Genomic DNA, 18,273 nt, shown 5'->3' on the forward strand with positions numbered 1-18,273 from the left:
AAAGGCTAATCTGAAAGAGAAGCTGAGTAAGAGGTTTTCTGGGATTTACTCTCATGTAAGTAAGAGCAGGTTCGCAGTATAGTCTGAACCAGAAGAAGTCTATTGAATCCTAAACCATAGTCAGTGTTGTGTAGTGGTTAGATAGGAGGGTGGTATTGTAAGGAGGGGGTCTTGGATGTTTCGCTAATAGGAGGGTGGTATTGTAGAGAGGGGGTCTCGGATGTTTTGCCAATGAGTTGGGAACCATGGGCTCCACCATTGTTGCTTTACATATCTGTTGCTTTGAATATGTACTCGTATATACTGCTTGTGCTTCATGTTGTCTAATGTCAATCCTAGAATTATGTTCTGTTTTAGCAATCCTTCAACCCTGTACTGGATCCTTACTAATGCTATGTCTCTGTAAACTTGTATTTATCTACCCTATGACATTGTTTATGGAAATGTCCTTGACACTGTATGGAAATGCTTGCCCTTGTCCTTGCTACTGATTGTACTGATCTCACACTATGTAATCTGCCTTGAGTCTCAGTGAGAAAGGCGGACTATAAATGACATAATAATAATAAAAAATAGTGTCAGACTATGATCTGGGAGACCCAGGTGTGGGATCTCCACTGTGCCAGGTGACCTTGGACTGGTCGCACACTCTCACCCCAACCTACGTCACAGGGCTGTTGTGAGAATCAAATGGAGGAGCGGCGAACGATATAAGCCGCTTTGGGTCCCCATTGGGGAGAAAGGACAAGTATAAATGAAGTAAACTTTTTGAAAGGGCTATTTTCCTGATTAGGGGGAAACAATATCAGAAGAGATCCAGAGGAGTTAGCCGTGTTAGTCTGTAGTAGCAAAATCAAAAAGAGTCCAGTAGCACCTTTAAGACTAACCAATTTTATTGTAGCATAAACTTTCGAGAATCAAGTTCTCTTCGTCAGATGCATGATCCGAACTGGTCCAATGCAGAAGAGAGAATATAAAAGTGGCGGTGGAGGAAATTACACACATATATACATACAGCAAGTTAAGAGCTATGGAGAGCAACCCACATTTCTGATCCACCAGGCCTGAGATAGGCGTGAAGGAATAATTGTGCCGGAAGTAGTCGTGATGCAGGAAGGAAGTGCGTTTCAAGATCCAATGAGCAGCTAAAACGTCAACGGACAGGGGGTGGGAAGAGCCGAGGCGAAGCCGGAAGAAGTTTTATTCGGCTAAGACTTCCTTGTGTTCTTTGGCCCGGTTGCTGCTCTCTCGTTTCTCGGCTTCACCGTTCTTTTCTGTTTATTCCTGATATGGATCCGGTGAGAGTCGCGGCTGTTACCCCTCCAGTTGAGGCGAGCCAAGGGCCCGCTTGGTCACAGAGTAAGGTAAGCGAGAAGAGAAAGACGGAAACGAGAGAGTTCCCCCCTCCTGCCCCGATCTGGCCTTAGGAACAGAAAGAAATGGTGGAGCCCTGCGATGAAATGGGCTCTGGCATCTCAGACTTTAATAGGGGTGAGGAGCTCATCGTTTGATGCTGGTCTGCCTAAACAGAAACTCCGTACGCGTAACAGAGAGAAGAACGAGCTAGAATCTTTTTCTACGTCGTGTTAATTTTTTAAAAACCTTTAGTAAATTATGTTACGTGAGAGAACATTAAAAATTATCTCTCTGTGTTTATTATCTGATCTGTATATAAGGTTTTCTCGTTTGTAATCTTGTTATTGTTGTATTCCCATTGTTTTATTGTTAAAATTTTAGAAATAAAAAGTTGTAAAAATGATCTCTCTATAGTAGTATAATTAGCTCTGCCATTCAGGATTCTGTAAGCCATGCCTGAAGAGTTGGGGCTAGAACTGGAAAGGCATGTTTTGTGGCCTTTATATTTGCACCCTCTTCCTTAAATATTGCTGAATACTTGTCCGATAGTAAGCAGAAAATTATCTGGTGAAGTTTAGTCAGGTGTAATGGTGGGTGAAATATTGCCTTTTGGATTTCTGTCTGTCATACAACTTAAATCCACAGGAGCCCTGTAAGGTTGAGAAAAGGTGTTTCCTCTTCCATGTCCCTGGACAAGAAAGGGTTTAAGAAACAAACTGGAAATAGAAATAAACAGAATTGCCTATGAACAACTCATACTGTACCAACAAGATCCCTATGAATCCCAGTTAACTAGCTTGGAGAAATTATAAGCTCCAGTTGTATTTCTTTTTGAAACTTTTTTTGTGAACATGACTTAGGTAAATATTCAATTATTTTGTGTCCCCGTATCAAGAAATAAATTTAGCAACATAGAAATTAGAGGCTGAGAGCTGAATACTTTGCCACTTTGCTGAATACTTTGCTAGAGGCTGAGAGCTGAATACTTTGTACAACCTGGTCTTCACAGAAGTTTCAAAAGTTGTGTCAGCCTTAAAATGGACTTTGATACTTAGTCATTGCTAACATATGCTTTATTTACAGATCTATACATTTTACAAACTTACCATAATAAAACTTTCTGAAGTGTTGGATGTTTATACTAAACATTCTTGAATATGAGCCAACAGAGTGCACTGGAAGGCAAGCCAGTTCAAAATGGATGAATTGCTGAAGTTTTATGTATATAGGAAGTGATACTTTCATTTCTGATGGACATTTGAACTGAATGTACCAGTAAATATTTACATAGCCCTCACATACTTAAAATACAATTAAATAAATTCTAAAGGAGGAAAGAGATTTTAAAATGTTTAAATAGCTTAAAGTATGTTATTTGATTGAACTTGATAAATTTTACATAATGTGTTCAGTCAATGCTTCTTCATTTGCTATTGACTCTTTTGAATACCATTATTTGATTGACAAAATGAAAACTGTTTTCTCAGTGTACGACTTCAAGATCTGAATTTCTTAAACATAAAAGGATTTCATATGTTACTTTTCCATCAGTAATGCGAAGAACATTTTTCTGTCTGGCCAAGTCTAGAAGAGTGCATATGTTAATCTTTTACACTAAAAGGACAGGGCCTAGTAGTGCTTTAGGCTAATGTGGCCATTCTAAACAGCAGTAAGCTTAGAAGGGTGTAATGCTCCTTAGAGGTTGGCACTGTAAGTATTCTGTTGTAGCATAAGCAGTATCTGCACAGATGCACAGAATTATAGAGAAAAAGGTTGTATTATTAAAGACACCTTGGTGAAGATTGCCAAAACAAAAAAAAAGTCAATCTTAATTAACGTAGAAGAAATGAAAAATATTTACTAATTGCTTAATTCATAAAGGGACGGAACTTTGAGTTAGTTAATTCTAGAACTTGTTTGCCCAGTTCTTTCACAATTGCGCTATAATCTGTGATTTGTTAGCACTGCAGAATAGCTAGATTACTAATTTATATCCATTAGTAAAGATAAGCAGAATTCTAATGCATAACAGTCACCATGTTTAACAAGGCCAGATCCTGCAACTGATAGGTATTTTAAACAAAATTTAACCAAATTTTCCCCTCTTCCTCAATGTCTGAGGTGTTGTTTTTCAGGTAAGTTAAAGTAATCAGTCACACTTTAACTCAATAGCATTGTAAATTAATTTGGAATTTTTTGTTGTACAGTTTTCTGCACAGTTTGTAGACAGTGTTCTACAACCTACGAGCCCCTCCTAGGGGAAGATCTTGTTCAATAATAAATTTTTAGTAATTTGGATTGCTGAATAAGTTTGTTCAGCAATGTGTTCAGTTTAAATCAGTGGGGTAAAGACCATCTCAAAATTAATGCAGTTGTAATTCTTTATGATTAATTGAATTTTCAGCTAATTAAAGTTCCAGTTTTAAGAATTTCCATTTCTTCAGTATCTGATGAAGAGAAATTGACTCTGGAAAACGTGTTGGTTTTTAAGATGTCACTGGGATAGAATTTTGTTCTTTCCACTGCACCAGTTACCACTCGGTGACTGATTAACTATCACTGCAACCTTAGGGAAATTTTCTGAAGTAAGACTTAGAAGTAAGATCCATGTTATGCAATGGGGCTTACTCCCAGGAAAGTAAATCTGCTCAGGATTGCTCCCTGTATTAGAGTTTAAATATATTGGCAATTTGTTTATCAGTATTGAAAGTAGTACCAGTAGGAGTCATATAAATAAATTTTTCTATAACACAACCTTAACTGAACTTCAGTGTATCTGTTAAAAGAAATAGGCAAGAATTGTTTTTTTTACTTGCTGAAAAGTCAAACATAAAATAATTGTTCATTGTTGCAGTGTCCATGGGGAGCTCCTAAAAACACAACAATATCATGTTCCCTTGCTGATGTCATGAGTGAACAACTAGCAAAAGAGTTGCAGCTGGAAGAAGAAAATGCTGCTTTTCCAGAAGTGGTATCGTAAGTTGACCATCTGTAAATTCTTGCTCACAGACTTGGCAGATGAGTTACCACTTTAGTTTCCACGGATGCCATTCCATGCATCCTGATTTCTAAGTCCAACTTTAAATCTGTGAAACTAGTGAGTAAACGTGCCTTGGAGCAGGGTACAAGTGTGATTTCAGGAATCTAATGTAGCAATAATTTATAGTCAATATAAGGGCCGCAGCAAGTGGTCTATCTGAGGCAAAGATGACAGCTATCATCCTAGCTACCATTTCCTTTAGTTGGAGAGAAGATAACAGAAGTGCCCCCTGAATTGATCCTTTCACTCTGCTGTGGGAGGAAGTTGAGCTGTAAAGATGCTTTCCACTATGTGAAAGGAATGCTGCATGGTAGAAGGTGACAGGACTCATTTTATTTTACATAATCTATGCAGCTTGCTCTTTTCCTTGGTGCCCACACAGAGCAGCAAAATCAACCTCTCTTCTGTGATAAGCTTAGATGATGTGGTCAGGTTTGGATCTCTATTTTTGCACTCAGTGGAGGGCTTCTTCAAAATGAGGAAGCAGTTCAGAGTCTTCCCTTGTTAGAAACTATACAGTTAATTAAGTAAACTAACAAATAGATGATTGGAGGATTTCATTTTTCTATCATTTTTCTCCCCAAAGAGATCCAAAGCAGCTTATATAGGAAATTCCAAATTATAAAACCGTGGGCTCAGTGTGTCTCATAAAATGAAAACCCAAAGGTATCCATAAAATAATCTTTAAAAAATCAAACAATAACAACCTACACTCACATAATATACTTAAGACCTAAGATAATACACCTACCAAGAAAACTCAGGAAAAATCAAACATTTGCACCTTTTTCTGAATGTCCACAAAGAGGTCCTCTTTACCTACTTTGGCAGTATGTTCCCTAGAGAGATGCGGTAAGAGAACAGGCACAAATTCTAGCAGTGTACAAACAGAGAATCTTAGATGAAAAATTGGCAAGAGGTAGCTAAGTTGAACAATGGAACTGATGCCCAGGTTTATACATGGAAAGATGTATATCCTTCAGATATGTCATTCTGGGCTGTGAAGGACTTTAAAGGTAAGAACTAGGGGCTTAAATTGGGCTCAGAAATAAATTGGCAGGCAAGCATAGGTGTTCATCCCTTCAGAATGCTTTCTTCACTTTCTCAGCCAGAGGAGGAAAGTGCTGCAGCAGCTGTATCCAGATACAAAAATGAAGGCAGATTGGAGCTCCTCTTGCTCCTGTCACCCCTAAAGGAGGCAAGTGGCTGGAAGCGATTCTGTCCAGAATTAGGTCTGATTCTCCCATGGAATTAACAGAAGAATTGCCAAATGGTTCCCTGGAAATAGAGGTTTCTTTTCATTCCAGTAGAAGTTACTATCTATACCAAACCTTGTGCCAGAGGCAGAATTCCCATCTTATAATAGTGTCTGTCAGCACTCCTGCTGCTGCAATAATAACAGTAAGGCTAAATTCCTGTTTCCTTGAAACGATAACACAAGTTTTATTCTCCATCATATCTAGGGTTGTTGAAGGACCATTTATTACTGGAGAGAATGTTGACACTTCCAGTGACTTGATGCTGGCACAGATGCTTCAAATGGAATTTGACAGAGAGTATGATGCACAGCTTCGCCGTGAAGAGAAAAAGTTCAATGGGGACAGCAAAGGTAAATATCATTGGTTATGATTATTTTGCTAGGATAATTTTACCAGTTGTTCAGAAGTCCTTATGTCTCAGCCTTCAGAGATGTGAAGCATGGGAAATATACGGTAATCAGGCAGCTCTTTGTATTTTTGTTTCTGAAGTGTCCATATCTTTTGAGAACTATCGGAAGGTGCATCCCTTTGAAGACAGTGACAGCTCTGAAGATGAGGTTGATTGGCAGGACACTCGGCATGATCCATACAGAGCAGGTAGAGCCTGGATTAACAGTTTATAAAGCCTAGCATTTCTAGACTAATTTCACCTGCTGTTCATTGTATTGCTCTTGACCATAAAAGACCTATACTATAAGTATCTCTATTTTTCTGATAAGTGGTTAGTTTCACTAAAGTATAGATCTCCTTTGTTTTCAACAACCAATCTTGTAGCTTAGGAGTATTTTTTCATTCCATTGTCTGGCAAAAACCAGCCTGGTAGGAGTAATCATATATAAGGCAACCAATTACCGATCTCTAGATAAATCAGGTAAATAATTCAGCAAGAGTGTCTAGTTTATGGGGAATTTGTGCTTCCAATCCTATTGATAAAATTTTCTCCACCACATACGAAAGAAATCTGCCTTATCTACTTTACAGAACAAGCATATGCAGGTACTTGGGATTTCTTTCATTGGGAGGTTGACTACAAAACCAAGCCAAAGGCTTTTCAGAGGGTCTGGTTTTGAGCCATGGCTTGGAGGGAGAGTGTGCACATGCAGACACTGTCTCTCTTGGAGAGAGACAGGAATGAAGGGTAACTGTCAGTCTGTGTGTCTTTTGATATATATGTCAGTTTAAGTATTCTGTAGTTACTTTTAAATATGAAGTGGTTGCATTTGGATTTTTCTAATATCACTTCACCAGGTAATATTACTTTACCCTTGTGTTTGATGGAGCTTTGTTTACTACTAACTTGGAAAATAGGTGTGCTAGAACCAGGCTACAGCTACAGTTGTTCTTGGGCTTTGCAAATTTCTACAGACCGTTCATTTGGAACTTCGTGCAAACTGCCTTGCCCTTAACTGACTCGCTCAAAAATAAGGGGAGGGGCTCCAATGGAATAAAGCCCAGTGCCAAACTAACATGGTCGGACAAGGGCCAGGAGGCATTCAAGCAGTTGAAAAAGCTGTTCACTTCTGAATCTGTTCTGCGCTATCCAGATGAGACCTGCAAATGTGTGGTACAAGTGGACGCTATTGATGCAGCCATAGGTGGGGTCAGCTTGCAGGAGGAGGATGAGAAAAATTTGCATCCCTATGCGTATGGATCCCGGAAGTTCTCAGAAACTGAGCGTAACTGGGCAGTGTGGGATAAAAAGGCAACTACCATGAAATTAGCCCTCTCTAGTTGGAGGCACTGGCTGGAGGGAGCCAAGGTGCCATTTGAGGTGTGGACCGATATTGAAAACTTAAAAGCATTATGAGAACCCTGCAAACTGGGTGCCAAGCAGTTGTGGTGGGCGGAGTTTTTCTCACAGTTTAATTTTGTGCTCAGACACCTCCCTGGGAAGTCCAGTTTTCTGGCTGACGCTTTGTCCTGTCTTCCCCAACATGAGAGTCAGAGGGACAAGATTGTGGACATGATGTTTACCCCTACACAACTGGGAGGGGCAGTCCTAATTCCTGTCAAAATGTCAGGTTCTGACAGATACTCCACTGCATCAGACCAGGCTGAATGAGTTAAAGCTCTTTTATTGGATCACAAGTTCATGCCTTTAACAAGGAATTGACAGGAATACTGGTACAAAGCAAAGCAACCTGTCTTAAACTCCCCGCACCCCTGCCCTTTTCCGAAGCTGGGGACCGTTACTTTTGGTGCTAAGTGTCCAAACAAGAAAGTATTCGTCCAGCGGTGTGAGAAGAACTCTTCAAGGCCAGCTCCTCTCAGCCAGAACGGAAAAGCACGTTTGTAAACAATCCAGCAGCAAACAGATAAGGCGACAGAACCCAGTGAAAGCAGTGCTCTAGCGAAAGTATTGCTCTACCTTCCCCTCCCCCAAAACTGTTCAGCTCTTGAACACTTAGCCTATAACCCCATCCAGTGGAACTCTTCCCCCCACCCACCCCCTCAATCTTAAGCACTTTATGCTATCACCCTGAGCAGGTATCCAGTCAGTGTTGATGCACAGCAGACATCTGTCCAGCATGTCTGACACCTTTTCAGAGGCTTGCTCAAGGCAGGTCAAAAACAACACTAAAATAACAAGAACAATGACATGAAGACTAAGCCATATAAGCAAAGTACAGGCATTAAAATAGTCTTTTGTCAGGCTTATAGATAGAGACCATTTGTTTGTCTGGACCTTAAAATGAGATGAATACTTAATTGATAGCATCAATCTGATTCATATCACAAAATGCTTTCAAAGATTAAATGGTTTCAAATGGTTAAACAAATGTTAACATAAGGTCTTCTGGTTATTAGCCTTAGATGTGTGTGGTTTTTGTGTGACAAGTAAAGATAATGAAAAAGTGTATCTAGTATAGATACTGGATAAGGACATGTGTTCAAATTATTCCTAGATAAACCCACTACTACTCCAAAAAAGGGCTTTATAGGAAAAGGAAAAGATATTACTACCAAGCACGATGAAGTTGTATGTGGAAGAAAAAACACTGCTCGGATGGAAAATGTAAGTTCTGCACTAAGCTAGTTGAGTCCAATCAGTTGTAGTGGAAGGAATACATAAAGTGGCACTGACCCATTGTGCTCTGTGTTACAGTTTCCCACAATTATCCAATAACCAGTGCAGATATTTCTCTTTAAACCTCTTCTTTGCTGTTATTTTAAAACTACTCTCTTGGCTGTTGGGGAGCATTTCCTTCCAGCATACAGCTAGTATATCTCACTAGCATAGCTAATTCCAGGGTTTCATCAAGAACTCACTCTAGTTTTGTGATATAGTCTTTCCCACCATATTACTTTTATCAGCGAGAAAACCAACTTAGTAGAAATAGAATTGGACTTGGACAAACTTGAAAAATCTGGGTACAAGTTCACAGAGCTCATCAGAGTGGCCCTGAGCTAAGTCACTGTCAACATAAACTTCCTCTTTGGATGGTTTAGTAATATGTCTGCTGTCTGAGCTCTTTGTAGGAAGGGCAAAATAGAAATAATCACATCAGTAAGTATATTAATACTGGTTCAGACAAATGCTTTTCAGATGCTTTTGAAAACATGACCTCAGTCTTTGTATTTCACCTGTCTTTGCAGTTTGCTCCCGAGTTTCAGGTTGGAGATGGAATTGGTATGGATCTAAAACTATCCAATCACGTCTTCAATGCCTTAAAACAGCATGCATACTCTGAGGAACGTCGTAGTGCCAGGCTACATGAGAAGAAGGAACATTCTACTGCTGTATGTCTTAATTACTATTTGACATTGAAACAAAATGGGGAAAATTGCAGTTTTACAGGGCTATAACGCTTGGCACAAATTAATACTGTACCGATATCTGAGAATCATCATCCAAGCTGCCCTGTGACACATTATTATAGAATATTTTTAACAGGCTAGTAAATTTGCTTTGTTTTGCAAGGCTAACTTTTTGTTACTTTATTGACAGTTGGAGTACTGCACCCTACATTGTAGTATAAATTAATGGAATTATGTTTATGGAAAATAGCGAATAAATCGGAGGTATTCTGTAGTTTACTGCCTTTAACCTTCCTTAGGCATCCTCATCAGTCATCCATTAAGGAAAACAGTAGATCCTTTTCAGCAGTTCATGCAGAAAAGCTGAACATAACATGTAGTTTCAGCTAAGATATGGAACATTTGTATCATTATCTCTGATTTTATATGTAGCATTCCTTGAGAGATACGACACCTGAGCTATGTTGTGTTTCTGCTCTTAATGTGTATGTAGCGTATGTAAGAAGTAATCAGTGGAGAAAATCCTGCAAAGGATGATTTTCAAGCACCTCACAGAACTGGTCTTGACATTTTTGCAGTTAATCAAAAATATTGTCAGTTGAAATAAACTGACCAGGAGACATAATAAAATATCTAAACATTCAGAAACATTGTATTCTGTTGATAATAGTATCAGACTTGATCTCTTTTCCCCCTTGGGCAGGAGAAAGCAGTAGATCCTAAAACACGCTTACTTCTGTACAAGATGGTCAATTCTGGAATGCTGGAGACCATCACTGGCTGTATAAGCACTGGGAAAGAGTCTGTTGTATTTCATGCCAATGGAGGAAGGTATGACTTTTTTATGTGGTCGTGGTATATAAATTGTGTGTGAAACTGGGAGCAGCTGTAGAGAAGCAGGGAATATGGAATACATTGGTTTCTGTTTTCTATTTTACAGTAGTTAAATAGCAGAGTCCAAAAATTCCCGGGCTCCCCCTCCCACTTTCAAATATGTTATAGATATATATGCCTATGTGGTGTATTGGTTAGATACTAGGATTGGAAAGACTGAGCTTCAAATCTTACTCAGCCCTGAGCTTACTCTAGATCAGTCACTTTCTCTTATCCTACCTTAGTTCCCAGGGTTGTTATGGAGGAAAATAAGGAAGGGAGAAATCACATATGCAAGAGCTGCTCAGAATCAAAACTGCTCTTACCTTTCACTGCCTCTCATTATTACCACTGAAGACTTTAATGGCTGAAATGTGGATTGTCTGGTGATTATAGAGTTGGATATGGCTGTTTGAAAGTGATCTGTATGAAATCATTCTTTATTATTATCTTGTTTGTTGTTTGTATTACACAAGGAGAAGAAGGTGCCATAATTAGGTGCTATATATATAGCCATTATTTTAATTCTATGATTTTATTCTCTTATGTTCTATTAAATTTTTTATCAGTTTTCACTTTCTGTATTAACTTTTATATTTTATTCATTTTGGTTTGTTTTTTCTCAACTTTTTGTTTACCTAATTCATTTAGAGTTGAGTCGTTTTCCCTTCATTTTTTTTCTTGTTATTTAAATAATACTGCATATGAAATTTCTTATCATCTGTGCTGCTTCTGTTTTACTGATTGGTTTAAACTCATTGTTTGCTCATATCTAAAATGCTTTTATTTTTTCTAAAGTATGGGAGATGATGCCAAACCTGTGCCTTCAGAATGTGCCATAAAAGTATTTAAGACAACACTTAATGAATTTAAGAATCGTGATAAGTATATCAAGGATGACTATAGGTTTAAAGACCGTTTCAGCAAACTGAATCCACGAAAGATAATCCGTATGTGGGCTGAAAAAGAAATGCACAACTTAACAAGGTATAGAAATGCTTGGTATAAATATGTTGTAGTACTTTTTTCTTCAAGATCAAGTCTTGAAGCCTAGCTTAATTTGACTGTTTATCTTGTATGGAATCACATTGTCTTTTCTATGTGATTTTGTAAAATAATTCCTCACTGAATTTGTATGATGCTATGCTATAGGCAACTGCTATTTTACTTTAAGCATCTCTTTTGAGGACACAGTCAGTACTTGAATTCAAGACAATTTTTTCGAGTCCACACAGGTCTGATAACACCGCTGATATAATCAATAAATAACAATACATTATTTTTTAAAATGCATTAACTTCTGGTCAAATGCTTTTCTGTTTTCTACAGAATGCGGAAGGCAGGCATTCCTTGCCCAGAAGTGGTTACCCTTAAAAAACATGTTTTGGTCATGTCTTTCATTGGTCAGGATCAAGTGCCAGCTCCTAAACTAAAAGAAGTAAAACTCAATAGCGAAGACATGAAAAAGGCCTACTACCAAGTTCTTCATGTAAGATCAGTGTTACTAATGACTTCCTTTTTATAATTCAGCTTGTATTCAGACCAGGATCTTCTGGACCCTTAACAGCAGCACTAGGGGGCATTTTGAACAAGAAAATTAAGGCAGAAGTCCTTATGCCCAATAAAAAAACTCAAGTGAAAGTGAAGACTGCTTTTAAAATTACTGTCTTTGATCTGTATTAGCTGAAAAAAATCAGAACGACTTAATTAATTGAAGTACGTGTGAGATCAAAGAACCATTCAACACAAAGGTTCACATTCTTTAGCCCACTGGTTTTCTCCTTGCTTTCTTTCCCATAGTCTGATACTATCATTTCTGTTAAGCATTTTCTGAGTGTATCATACATTTTAACAGTTTTTTAGTTTGACTGAAGAATTCCTTGAATAATCACTTGTTTCCTTCTAGATGATGCAGCAGTTATATAAAGAGTGCAGTCTAGTTCATGCTGACCTGAGCGAATACAACATGTTATGGCATGGTGGACAGGTGAGCATATTCTAAAGGAAGGAAAGTTAATTGTCTACGTGTTCTCATCTAAATATAACTTCTAATGTTTACCTTAGGTCTGGTTAATTGATGTGAGTCAGTCTGTGGAACCAACCCATCCACATGGACTTGAGTTCTTGTTCAGAGATTGCAGGAATGTTTCACAGGTAAGAAATCTGATAACTGTGGTGTTCTGTGATAGAACCTGTGCTGTTGCATCACTTGTGTTTTGTATATACAAAAAATTATTTTCAAATTATGAGTTAGCATTTGCTTCACCATATATCTTAGCAATAATTCTAGGTAAAAAAAGAAGGAAGTTGCAAATTTGTCTTTCAGGGATCACAGTGAAAATCTAATTGAGTAATTAGCTTTCTTGACATCTAGTGATTCCGCGCACGTTGGATAATGCACTTCCAATCCTCTTTATAGATCATTTGGAATGGATTTTTTTGTGTGTGGGACAAAAAATCCACCTCAAACGATTGATAAAGTGCATTGAAAGTGCATTATCCAACGTGTACGTTATCAGCCATCATGGTGTTTCTCTTAAAACATATATGCAAACAACATAGTCATGGTAATAAACTTAGAAAGTCAGGGTATTTTTGTAATACTCCCTAAGCATATCTTGGTTCAAGGTCCTGACCTTAATCCGAAGATGTACAGAGAGAGCCCCCTCCCTGAAGATACGCAAGTTTTCTTGCAAACAGGTCTCAGGCAGAGGACAGTGAAGGAGGCAGCTATAGGCTCAAAAACTTTTGTAAAAGTTTTGTTGTGTGACTAGAATAATAGCCATCTCAGAGAAAAGGGAGGGGGTGCCCGTGGTGGTAGAAGATCCTGTGTTAAGTTCTTGTTATGTCTAATTAAAAGGAAATAGTAGGTATTTAGAAAGTCCTTTCTTTGCCTAAGAACTGCTGTCAGTCAGACTGAACAATGCTTTGCCTTACTAAAAGACAGCATCATATGCACATATAACTGCTAAACTTAAAAAAAAATGATAGCAGGATTATAAAATATGGTACACTTACATGAATGATGGGAAACAAAATTTCTCTTTAATTAAAGTTCTTCCAGAAGAATGGTGTATCTGAAGCACTCAGTGACCGAGAGCTCTTCAGTGTGGTCTCAGGTTTAAATTTTACAGCAGACAATGATGCAGACTTCTTAGCTGAGGTAAGGGTGTGCAAGCGTGTTGGGGGAAGGGGGTAAAGGATTTGTTTTTGTCACTTTAGGGGGGAAAACCTTGCAAACTGGTAGTCATTTGAATGGACAGTTGTCAAAAATGTTGGTTTTGTTCCGTGGAATAATTGTAATAATTTATTTACAGAAATGTATATGCAGCCCCTCCAGAGACCCACTCAAGGCAGCTGAATTATCTGTATATATTATCTATATACAAACAAGACATCAAAACGTTATAGAAACTAAAATTATACCGATAACCTAGTGTAGAAGTAGGTGATGAAAATAGCACTTCACTTCTGCTGGCAGGGACATGTAGCACAGGGTTTGGGAAGAGAATCAACTGATGGATTGGACACAAAAGGAGGTGAGCCTTCAGGCACCTAGCATCAGACCATTTAGGGCCTTAGGGGTATGAAGTAGTACTTGGAATTGTGCTGGAAGACAGGCAGCCACTGCAGACATTTCAACTGAACAGCTTCAGACAATAACCTACCTACGGTATTTTGGATCAGCTGAAGTTTCTGAACAGTTCTGAAAGGCCATCCTACATAAAGTACATCACAGTAATCTAGCCTGGAGGCAATCAGGGTATGGATCACCATAGCCAGATCACATTACAGCTATAGTGGGTGTATCAGTTGAAGCTTACAAAAGGTGCTATGTACCATGAACAAACCATGAGCCTTAATCTGTGGCCACAGTCATGTAGCATGCCCATCGGCATCATCCAGAATTTATTCTTTCAGGAGGAGTGCAGTCCCTGGCAGCACAGGCTGACTCCTCAGCCTCAGAGCTTTGTCACTGACCAGCAGCATATCAACCTTGTCTAGTGAGGGATTCAATTTACTTCTGCAGACCCAGAGAATTAGGGTTGGGTGTCATCTTTGGTGGCACCTCACTAGATTTCTTCTTGCAGTTTCATGTATAAATTAAATCATGGGGGAAAGAAGTGCCTCGTAGCATAAATGCTATTTTAGAAAGCAAAAAATGAGTTATGGTTTATACAGACAATCTCTGACATTTTATCTAAGTATAATGGTCAGCATTAAAAAGCCTCTTAGATGTGGTCAGAAGTTTGTGTGTAACTGGTATTTTTATTTTGAGAGAGAGAAAGGATACTTAAGTTACAGACATGTCTTTAAAGGCTTTACATGCACCAGTGGTATACTATGAGTCCTTGCTGCTAAACTTTCAACTGACCTGGAAGCAGTAGCTTGACTAAAGCTTTTGCGGGGGGCAGGGGGGGGGTGTACCTGCAGTATCTTATTGGCTGTCCTCTTTGGTTGTGTGGTGTTATGTGTATATCTCTGTTTTTATCAAATCATTTAAATATTTTATATATACCTTATGTTAAATGCTGTTTTAATGTTTGCTGGCTTGGGGATCCTATCTGGGTGGGAAAGAGGTATAGAAATGTTTTAAATAAAGACAGAGCCCACTGTAAATTTGGGCTTGCATAATTAATCCTCTGTGCTCAGATTAGTATGAACATTGTAAATAGTCTGTGCAGGTGCAGTGTTGACTTCCCTCAGGCTGTGTTGTCCATTCTCCTATTAGAGGTACAGTGAATTCCAATATAGACAATGCCTAAAACCTCTTGTGTTTTCCTGTTTTATAGATTGAAGCTTTGGAGAAAATAAATGAAGATCATATACAGAATCACGGGAAGAAGGTGTCTTCATTTTCAAGTGGTGAAGAGGATCCACCAACATTTTGCAACAAATAACATTTTGAAAGAACTCATTCCTCCATCTATCATTTAGTGCAGTGACTAAATGTCATATGCCAAAAGCAACAGAAATCGTGGTCAGCTCAGATGCTGTTAATGAAACTTCAGGGGAATATGTGTTGGTGTGTCAGTTTGTTCACATTAGGGCTGCTGGGACTTACCCAAATAGCTCTGCGGGGAAAAATGGAATGTCACATCTTTTCAATCTGGCAGAATTTTCAAGTACATCGTACCCAAATTAAATGTGAGTTTTAAATACAATTTCCAAATTGTGACAATTTCAGATTAAACTCTGAAGTACAATTAAGTGCTAAATGGTCTTTCCCTCCCTTCCATTAAATAGTGGTATTCCTAATTTTTACAAGTTTGACCTTGTTCTTAAATTTTCAATGTGTATGCTTCAGGGATCTTATGTTACTAAACTGTTTGATTTATATAGGTTTACTATTTTCCCCCAAAAAACCTGAAATGAAAGCATCTTAGTATAAATGACATTTTATACTAATTAAAATCCTAAAATATTTTCCAAGTTTTAACAAAAAGAATATAGAAATATTCAGTTTGTATAACTGAACGCTCATAACGCTCATAATTTCTGTTAATTCTTTTAATGCTGTGTAACACTCATAATATAATTTAATTATAGCTGATTTTTCCAAATATTGAAGTTGACAAGAGCAAAAATATTTGTACTGAACAGTATTTAAAAGGAAGATAGATTAGGCAACAGTAACTTTAAAGAAAAAAATAGTCTAAATTATGGAAAAGGAGTAGAGAATGCTCAAAAGAACCTTCCTTAAAGCTAATCCTAATTGCATAAGATTGAGATAATTGCAGATAGTTCCCTTCTTGTAGAGTATATTTAAGGAGTAAAATCAAAAACATCAGTTTTATTTGAGTGTGTAGGCATTCTGACCATTACTACATCGTGATGCAGTTCATGACTCACTTTACTTAAGAATCGTATATGGAAATCAGCACACCATGTTGTTGATACATAGATGAAGAATTCAGAATTCAGTGAACATGCCCATGAACTGCGTATGAAAGCATCACAGAACTCCCAAGAATAGTGTCTCTCTTCACTCTTAGTTTTTTTTTCCCTTGAGTGGATTTATGTGAAACTAAATCCATTCTGGTAAGGACAGTATAAGAAAGGGCCATCCATTCCTCAAAACACTTTGAGAATGAATTGATGTCAGTAGGTTGGTTCCACCATTGTATTATCACCTTTCCTTGTCCCGTTTCCTCTTTAAGTTTGTCCCTCATGATGCTGTAATGAGATACTGTTTTTGTGTGAGTAGCCTGTAAAAATGCTTGTTGCATTTGAAAATGGGATGTGAAATAAACAGATGATGTCTTACAGCTGTATTTATTTCTAGGTTTAAGTGCCTATGCAAGTTTAAGACAAAACTTGGTTCAGTATCAACATAGCGTGTAATAGTCCCTCAAGTATCAACTGGTACTTTCACCTGCCAACAGGTGGCCCTGCAGCTTCTATAGTACTGCCACCAATGACCTGCAATAGGTTGTCAATGCAGGCAACACAACACTGCATCTTGTGCATCTGTGAAGACTTCAGCAAAATCCTTTTAGTACAGGAACAATTTTCCCATGCTACATTTAAAGTGGGTAACATTCTATGCACTAAATAATAACATTCGATCTACATACCTCCCTTCAGGATGATTTAACACCCACTCAGAGTGGTTTACAAAGTATGTTATCATTATCCCCACAACAAAACACCATGTGAGGTGGGTGGGGCTGACAGAGCTAGGAGCTGTGACTGACCCAAGGTCACCCAGCTGGCTTCAAGTGGAGGAGTGAGGAATCAAACCCGGCTCTCCAGATTAGAGTCCCGGGCTCTACACCACTACACCAAACTGGAAAAGATGGATTGCAGAGAGCTGCTTTGGTGCAGTGGACGGTGAATCACCACTCAGCTGTTTTGACTCCTACTGCTGTCAGCTCTGCAGGTGGCCTTGGGTAAGCCACTCCTCTCAACCCCAGCTGTATTGCAGGAATAAAAAAAACACTGACTTTGGTCACTGCTCTGGTGCACTAATCTGTCTACAAGAATAGTATATAAGCAGAGTTATTAAAAAAAACGTAAAAGCATCAAACTGGCAGTGGTAAATATTTTTTAAAAATTTTCTCATTGGGACATTCTTTGGAAAGCTATCTTTGAGAATCTATTCCAGAATCACTTTATACTCTTTAATTCTCGTATTTCTGTCAAATGACACACTACTAGAATATACACTTTAAGGCAAAATGTTTTATTTGAAAGTGTTAAGTCTTGTTAACCGGTTCTGTTGCAGCTTATAACGCTTCTAGATTGAGTTAATTTCTGTTAATTCTTTTAATGCTAAAAACCAATTATTTGATCTGCCCTATCGCTACAAAATTAGGAACAGCCGTGTTAATACTAGGGCCTAATACTGCCCTAATACTTGAGCAGATCAATTTTTGATCTGCCCTATCGCTACAAAAGTAGGAACAGCAATGTTAACACTAGGCGTAGTGGCGGCGGGGTTGATTAGCTTCTTGAGGGGTAAGAAAACATCACGTCGGGTCTCAGCTGCTTTTCGGAACCAAGCAAGGTGTGGAGGTGGGAGGAACGAACAGTGCAAAATAGTACCATCCTTTTAATGGCCAGCGGCCTCCGCCTGTGACTGCCGTTTGGCCGTCCAAAAGGTCAGAGCTGAGAGGAAAGCTTTACCTGCTGAGTGTCGAGCGTGTGCTAAATACTCAAAGCCCTACGCGCCAAAACAACGGCAGCCGTGTTTACGGTAGTGGACCCTCGCCTTGCAGATCTGTTCTAAGACGCCAGGATCCTTTTAGCTACTGCAAGACTAGACCGGGAGCCTCGAATGCTCCGCATAAGAAAGCGAAGCTTTCAGTCCTGCCTCGGAAGCCTTTGCGGCCTTCAACCTCACAGGCTCGCTCGCGTCTCCTCAGGAGGCTGCTGTGCGTCGCCGCCTCCTCCGCTTACCAAGCCCCGCAGCTCCCTGGTCATGTGGAAGGGGAGGGTAACCAGGAAGCGGTTGTGCGACGCCGAGGGAGGAAGGAAGGAAGG

The 18,273-nt window shown here is 38.8% G+C and overlaps 1 protein-coding gene across 1 annotated transcript; it reads left to right on the top strand.

The window, feature by feature from the left end:
- The first annotated feature begins 1,203 nt into the window (after positions 1-1,203).
- RIOK3 (RIO kinase 3) lies at positions 1,204-16,562 on the top strand. Its single transcript, XM_054985246.1, has 13 exons — positions 1,204-1,364; positions 4,211-4,332; positions 5,860-6,005; positions 6,145-6,252; positions 8,562-8,671; positions 9,253-9,396; positions 10,118-10,245; positions 11,086-11,274; positions 11,617-11,776; positions 12,194-12,274; positions 12,352-12,441; positions 13,343-13,450; positions 15,081-16,562. Exons 1-13 carry the CDS (start codon positions 1,290-1,292, stop codon positions 15,186-15,188), a joined length of 1,569 nt encoding a protein of 522 aa, XP_054841221.1. The 5' UTR covers positions 1,204-1,289; the 3' UTR covers positions 15,189-16,562.
- Positions 16,563-18,273: the final 1,711 nt, after the last annotated feature.

Source organism: Eublepharis macularius, chromosome 7 (assembly GCF_028583425.1).
Source record: "Eublepharis macularius isolate TG4126 chromosome 7, MPM_Emac_v1.0, whole genome shotgun sequence".
NCBI lineage: Eukaryota > Metazoa > Chordata > Lepidosauria > Squamata > Eublepharidae > Eublepharis > Eublepharis macularius.